This window comes from Papilio xuthus, unplaced genomic scaffold (assembly GCF_000836235.2).
Source record: "Papilio xuthus unplaced genomic scaffold, Pxut_1.1 DF826933.1, whole genome shotgun sequence".
In the NCBI taxonomy this organism is placed as follows: Eukaryota; Metazoa; Arthropoda; class Insecta; order Lepidoptera; family Papilionidae; genus Papilio; species Papilio xuthus.
In genome coordinates, this window is record NW_013531716.1 from 44,355 (window position 1) to 50,945 (window position 6,591).

At 60.8% G+C, this 6,591-nt stretch overlaps 3 protein-coding genes and 1 long non-coding RNA gene across 4 annotated transcripts in view; all 4 read left to right on the forward strand.

Annotated features, from left to right (window-relative positions):
- The window catches only part of LOC106121837 (dystrophin, isoforms A/C/F/G/H-like), a gene marked incomplete at its 3' end in the record, with an annotated part of 2,351 nt that extends 1,674 nt beyond the window's left edge, over positions 1-677 (forward strand). Inside the window, exons 8-9 of the mRNA XM_013317665.1 lie at positions 3-69; positions 141-677. Coding sequence (XP_013173119.1) covers positions 3-69; positions 141-677 — 604 coding nt within the window. The remainder of the gene's footprint in view (positions 1-2; positions 70-140) is intronic.
- An 867-nt stretch (positions 678-1,544) lies between these two features.
- On the forward strand, positions 1,545-4,650 carry LOC106121838 (uncharacterized). Its single transcript, XM_013317666.1, has 7 exons — positions 1,545-2,565; positions 2,859-3,131; positions 3,224-3,439; positions 3,526-3,819; positions 3,888-4,061; positions 4,148-4,357; positions 4,495-4,650. The coding sequence occupies exons 1-7, from the start codon at positions 1,684-1,686 to the stop codon at positions 4,648-4,650; spliced, it is 2,205 nt and encodes a 734-aa protein (XP_013173120.1). The 5' UTR covers positions 1,545-1,683.
- Positions 4,651-4,915: 265 nt separating this feature from the next.
- Positions 4,916-5,937, forward strand: LOC106122045 (uncharacterized). Its single transcript, XR_001228080.1, has 3 exons — positions 4,916-4,984; positions 5,060-5,171; positions 5,746-5,937. It is a non-coding gene; the product is annotated as an uncharacterized LOC106122045 (long non-coding RNA).
- A 465-nt stretch (positions 5,938-6,402) lies between these two features.
- LOC106122042 (dystrophin, isoform B) overlaps positions 6,403-6,591 on the forward strand; it is a 198,184-nt gene continuing 197,995 nt past the window's right edge. The window contains exon 1 of the mRNA XM_013317891.1: positions 6,403-6,427. The gene's annotated coding sequence lies outside the window, so the exon portion shown is untranslated. The remainder of the gene's footprint in view (positions 6,428-6,591) is intronic.

Sequence of the window (6,591 nt, forward strand, 5' to 3'; positions counted from 1 at the left end):
GCCCTGCCGCCCGCCGCGCCCGCGCCGCCCGACCCCGACGCCGTGCGCGTGCAGCTGCGCCGCTGCCTCGTGAGTACCGCCGCCGCCGCCGCGACGTGCGCTGCGCGAGCGCGTGCTGAATGCCAGTGGTGTGGTTGCAGAAGTCGTACCGCACGCTGAGCGAGATCAAGGGCGAGGTGGAGGCGATCATCAAGGCGGGCCGCAAGGCGGTGGAGGAGCGCGCGGTGCCGGAGCCGCACGAGTTCTCCGGGAAGATCGACGGGCTGAAAGAGCTGTACAACAGGCTGGGCGCGCAGGTGACCGAGGCCAAGAGCCGGCTGGAGACCGCGCTGCTGACGGCGCGCGAGATCCAGACCGACCTGCAGGCGCTGGGGAGCTGGCTGGACGGGCTGGGCGCGCACCCGCCCGCCGCGCGCCAGGCGCTCGAGCTGGAGATGTCGCGCATGCAGGGCCTCCGCGACAAGCTCAACGCCAACTACGCCGAGTTCGCCCGCTGCTGCGACCGCGCCTACCTCGACACCCTCGCCCACCAGATCGACGACGTGAACGCGCGCTGGGAGCGGCTGCGCGAGGCGGGGTGTGGTGCGGAGGAGGTGCGGCGGCTGGTGCGGGAGGCGCAGGCGCAGCTGGAGGCGGGGTGCGGTGGGGGTGGCGGGGAGGTGGAGCGCGCGCGGCTGCGGGGGCTGCGGGCGGAGCTGCGGGCGCGGGGGCCGCAGGTGGGCGCGGCGCGGGACCCGCAGCTGACGCGCCTGTGGGAGGCCACGCTCGAGAGGCTCGTCGTGAGTACACACTTCCGTTTCGCAAAACTCAGATGAAGTAATGACTAAAATTTATCATATTTGTATTTTGTAATATAAAGGAAGAAAAAATTAGAAGTAACTTATGTAACTATTGAAAGTTAAAAGTATAGTTAGAGGCGCGCGCCGCTCGCCCCGGCCGGGCCAGGCCGGGCCGGACGCTTTCCGTTCATACGCATTCCGCACGATAGCCATTCTTGTTTTGTTTGTTTTTGCTTTAGCCGTTTGAAGCACTGTTAATACACTTTACACGTAGTTGCGCGCTGCGGAGAATTCATTAAGGTGGTTTGTTTTTCGTATTTGGTGTTTTCGCGAGTCGCTCGAAAACGAGAGAGCGTGTAGCGGGAGTCAAGTGAGAAAGCGCACATTCCCGGGCCCCACCTTGCGGGGCGGTGCCGCGGGGCGGTGCCGGGGGGCGGTGCCGCAGGGCGGTGCCGAGGGGCGGTGCCGCAGGGCGGTGCCGCGGGGCGGGAGCTGTAGGGCGGTGGCGGTGCTAACTCTACGGCGCGGCTCACCCGGTGCTTTCTGTCTCATCGCATCGCAATCATCTCATTAGCGGCACTCGAAGCTTCGCCGGCTGCTCGGCCGGGATCACGCATAACCACATCTCTCACCGGGCCGGACTAACCCTTGCATAACTCGAGCGTCGTCGCTAGGGAGATGTAAGACGTGTCGCGTGACCTGTTTGTGGTTGCAGGCGCTAGAGGCGCAGCGCGTGCCCCGCGACGGCGCCCACTACGAGAGTGCCGAGAGGCCCGACCTCAAGAGATCCAGAATACCCTTGGCTCTCAAAAGTCCCGTGCCCATAAAAAAAGAGGTTAAAGAAGGTGGTATCAGGAGTAGAGGTTCCTCCCTTGAAAGACGAAAGCAAAAAGAGGATAGTCCCATGTCGGACGCCAGCTCGATGTCGGCCGACTCCGTGGAGGCTGGCCCTCGCGCCCTCCGCGCCGAACCCGCCGAGCCCTTCACGCCGGAGACTACTAAAAAGAACAGTAGCACATTCAATCTTCTGAAAGACAGCGATCTCTTTACGCAAATATGCAACGAGGAAGCGGTGGTCCAAGTGGAACCGAGGGCACGGAACGAGCGCTCCCCGGACCCCTACTGCGTGGTCGAAGTCAGGGAGAGCGAGATCGTGAAGTCGACGGTGAGCCCGGTCGAACTTAAAGAAATCTATCCTTCCGAGGCCATCGAAACTGTCGTGGAATTCATTCCGCAAACCGTCGAAAGGGTCGAAATCATCGACGACACCGAGGGCGAGTCGATTTGCGATTCGGACGGCGAGGACAAGAGAGTGGAGAGTCCGCCGCCCTCTCCGCCACCCTCTCCGTCACAGTCGGAGACTTTCGTCGTCGAAGTGAAGAAATTCGAAGAACGAATGAAACCGACCTTCGGTATTTTAAAACGTCGAACCGGCGAAGAAGAAAATCCCAGGCCGAAAGTCACCATGAATGTACCGGATTTAATATCGACCATTGAAACTAAAAGCGAGGCGGATGCGTCGGTGAAAACTCTGCCACCTCCGCCTTCGTGCGATGCGGACCCTCCCGGAGCCGCCCTCCCCGCGACCCATCCGGTAGCACGCATAACCTTGAGGCGGGACGAAGTCAACGAGTATCTGATTCTGGCCGCCTTGCCCGAGCCCTCCGCTACAGAGGAAACGTTCGCTAATGATAAATGTGAGGTTGTTGTGTCGAGCGGGGCGGCGGGCGGGGCGGCAGGCGGGGCGGGCGAGGCCATCTACTCGGAGGTGCAGGTCGCGCCGCAGGTAACTATTATTTTAGAGCAGAAGGTCGCAGCGGCGATGCGATCACGAATAGCACTGCAGGACGTAAACTCCATGGCCGGCGACTGCGAGCACTCGCTAGATATCGCTGTAGTTTTACTTTAAGTAAGAGACTATTTAACAGTTATCCATTGTTTTTTCTTAAAAAAGCAGAAAACTTTCGCGGTTCGATTGATGTCCGGACCCCGGAGGAAAGAATTGCAGCTGCGACATTAAACCATCGGTTGGCAACAAAGTAGAAATGAAATACTTATGTTACGGTGATGACCTTCTAGGCGCGGGTCGCGTCATCGTCGGAGTTCGAAGATAAGGAGCCGCTTTCGACGTCGACCCCGATCAAAAGCGAGGAGTCGCGACAGGCGCAGGCGCAGGTAGTGGGCGTGGCGCGCAAGCCCGCCCCCCGCGCCGTTCGCCCCGCCCCTCTATCCTCCAGCATCTCGCCACCGGCCAGCCCCATTTCTTTCAATAATTCTTACTCTCCGAACTGGAAAGACAAGCCTAAGGTCGTGACCAATGAGAAGTATCAGAAGACTGATGAATTTGAACAAGTGAGCAATTTTTCCATAATCCTTGTAACTAATAGCATTCGTTAAATTATACCAAAAACTAATTAAAATTTTGACGTAACTGTAAATTGAAGGATCAGGAGATGGGGGTGGGGGTGGGGGTGGATGCGGGGGAGGAGTCGCCGGCGGGCGAGGCGGAGCTGCGCGCGCGGTTCCCGGCGGCGTGCGACGAGGACCCCGCGCTGGTGCAGTTCGCGAGTGCGGCGGCCGGCATGGCGCGCCGGCTGCACGTGGTGCTGGTCACAGTGCGCGCCGTGCCCAGCGAGCGCGACCCCGCCAAGCGCCGAGAGGTCGCTCACATTTATACATTTTATGTTAACCCTTTATTCGCGACCGAAACGTGCGCACCTTATATCGGCGACGTCTCGCTCTGCAGATGCTGAAGAACCAGCTGGCGGGCGTGGCGCCGGACGCGGCGGAGCTCATCTCGCGCGGGGACAGCCTGGTGTACGCCAAGCACCGGGAGGACCCCGCGCTGGCCGAGTTCCTGCGCGCGCGCTACCAGGACGAGCTGCGCGGCAAGTGGTCCACCGTGATGACGGAGATCGAGGCGGAGCGCGGCGCCGCGCTGCGGGCCGAGGAGGGCGTGCGGCGGCTGGCCTCGCTGGTGGACCGGCTGCGGCGGGGCCTGCGCGACCTCGAGGCGCGCCCGCCCCCCGAGGATGCGGAGGTACGTGGTCACAGCACGCACAGCAGTGCGGAGGGTGGCGAGACACTGAGGAGGTCGCGCGTGCGCAGGGCTCGGCGTGGCGGGTGCGGTGGGCGCGGCAGACGAGCGCGGAGGCGGCGCGCGTGCGGGTGCTGTGCGGGGAGCTGCGGGTGCAGCGCGTGACGTTCCCGGAGCGCGCGGCGCTGGAGACGGCGGCGGCGGCGGAGCGCGCGGCGGGGCGCCACGATCACGCCGATGTTCAGGTCCGATATTCTCTTACGATGTCTTTGAGCTTGCACCAGAGTTTTGTAAATATTACACATGATAACGAGACATGACCGGGTGGCAGGCGGAGGTGGATGCGTTGGCGGAAGATGGAGCGGAGGTGGAGGTGGAGGTGGAGGCGGAGGATGAGGTAGCGGGCGAGCTGGCGCGGCGGGCGGAGAGCGCGCTGGAGGCGGTGGCGGCGCTGGCGGGGACGGCGCCGGGCGGGCTGCGGGCGCCCCCGCTCGCCTCGCTCGACTACGACTACTTTCCGATGCAAGAAGACGCCTTGATCGTAATGAACTATTCTGTTTAAGACAGACCGGCGCGCTTGTGGTGTACGCCCGCGGGCGCAGCGGCAAATTGTATTCAGAGGCACGTGCCGGCATCGGAGGCGACGAGTGAACTCATATAGTTTTGTTAATTTCGTAGAAAATAAAGTCATCGATGGCGGAGCTGCAGGGCAGGGTGGAGGACATAGAGCAGGAGGACCGGCGGTTGGGGTGCGCGGCGGAGGCGTGCGCGCGGCTGCGGGACCAGTGGGCGGCGCTGCAGCACGCCTACGAGGAGCGCTACCAGCGGTTATAAACTTCCAGCTGTATATTGCGACACGTGTGCACTAGAGCCGTCGTGTGTAATGATGCGTCCGGTGCAGGTGGGTGCGCTGTCACGGCGAGTGGGCGGCGCTGTACGCGGCGCTGGAGGCGGCCGGACGCCGGCTGGACGACGCCGAGCTCGCCGCGCCCGACCGCCGCGAGGAGCACGTGTCGGCGGCCCGGCAGCACGCGGAGAGCGCGCGCGCAGCTGCACGCGGCGTGCTGGCGGCGTGCGGCGGCCGGCTGGCGGACGACGTGCTCGCGCAGCTGGACGCGCTCGAGCGGCGCCTGTCGCACGCGCCCGCACTCCCGCCCTCCGCGAACAGGTACGCGCAGACGAGTGCTGCAATTTGTTAATGTCGCAAAGTTCTGTGAGTGGACATCGAGAGGTTTGTCTGCAGGGAGGCGGGGCCGGCGGCGGAGCGGCTGCAGCGGGTGCGCGAGCTGCTGCTGACCACCAGCGCCAACCCCTCCGACCACACCAGTCTCTCCATCAGGCTCAGCCTCGTCAAGGTACAGTTGCCTTTGTCGGATTTTTTTCCGTCACGTCTAGAGTTTTTGATGTATTTTTTATTTAAAAAAAATTTTTTTCGCTCGTCAATATTTTGTAATGCGACAATGTACAAAATTAGTTTTAGCGAGTTGTAAGAGAAAGAAGGGAAAAGCCGAAAGTGATTTTTATGATGCATTTCATGCACTCGCTCTCACATACGGTTGAACTGTTGAGTGAAAACTTGTCTCGTAATGAAAGAATGCAGGCGTCTCCTGTTCTCTGACACACGACACAGATCAGCACCGGCATCCTAACTTGCTGCATTCATTTTAAAATGAAATAGAGGTTGCGCGTGTGCTTTTGCCGTGAGATGTTATGATGATGTATACCGCATGGGCCGATAGAACGGAAACATACATACTTTTGAAAGATTTTATATTTTGTTTATAGAAAAAATGTTATACATTTTTAAAAATACTACTACTGTCGCTACTGTATCTCGATTGTCCATATTTCCGGTGAGTATTATTTTGTGTGAGCTTCCACCACAGTCCGGCCGGGCTACAGAGCTACACTGTACATTGTGTGTGTCAGGCTCGCGAGGCGGAGCTGGGGGAGCTGGCCGAGCTGGCGGCGGAGCGGGGCGCCGCGCCGCACCTCGCCGCGGACCTCGCTCAGGTAACTGACACTCCTGTACGACATTTTCTTTTATTTATTAGCAAACCGAACTTTCAATCACCCGAAGGCGGATTTGAAGATTCACAGTATTGTTATATTTTCATGAATATTCAGCAAGCAGCCAAAAACAAAATAAGGAATATTATTGTAGTGTGTTAAATGTTGAGATGAGGGTGTGAATGAGGAGAGAGTGTAAGCAGACAGTACAGCGAGGGCGAGGGCGAGGGTGTGCAGGCGCGGCGGCAGCTGGGTGCGCATCGGCAGTACGTGTGCGGCCGGCTGGGCGCGCTGGCGAGGCTGAGGGCGCGGCTGGAGGCGGCGCTGCGCTGGGCGGAGGCAGAGGTGGAGGTGGAGGCGGGGGCGGGGACGGCGCGCAGACAGCGGGAGGTGCGCGAGCGGGAGGCGGAGGTGACGGAGCTGCTGGAGAACTTCAAGAACTTGGAGCGCGAGTGCGCGGCGGCGGGGCAGGGCGTGGCGGGCGAGGTGCGCGAGCGCGTGTTGCGCCTGCGGGACCTGTGGCGGCGCCTGCAGCAGGCGGCGGAGGCGGAGGCGGAGGCGGAGGTGGAGACGGAGGCGGAGGTGGAGGCGGAGGCGGGCGGTGAGTGGAGCGCGCGCGGCGGCTCGGGGCGGGACGCTTTCTCTGTGCTAACATGTAACTGTACGCTTCTCATTTGTATCTCACTAACAATAACTACTCTTCTAAAATCAAACTGTTTGTTTTATTTCTATGCATGTGCGTTGTGTGAGTACTGGTGGTGGGGG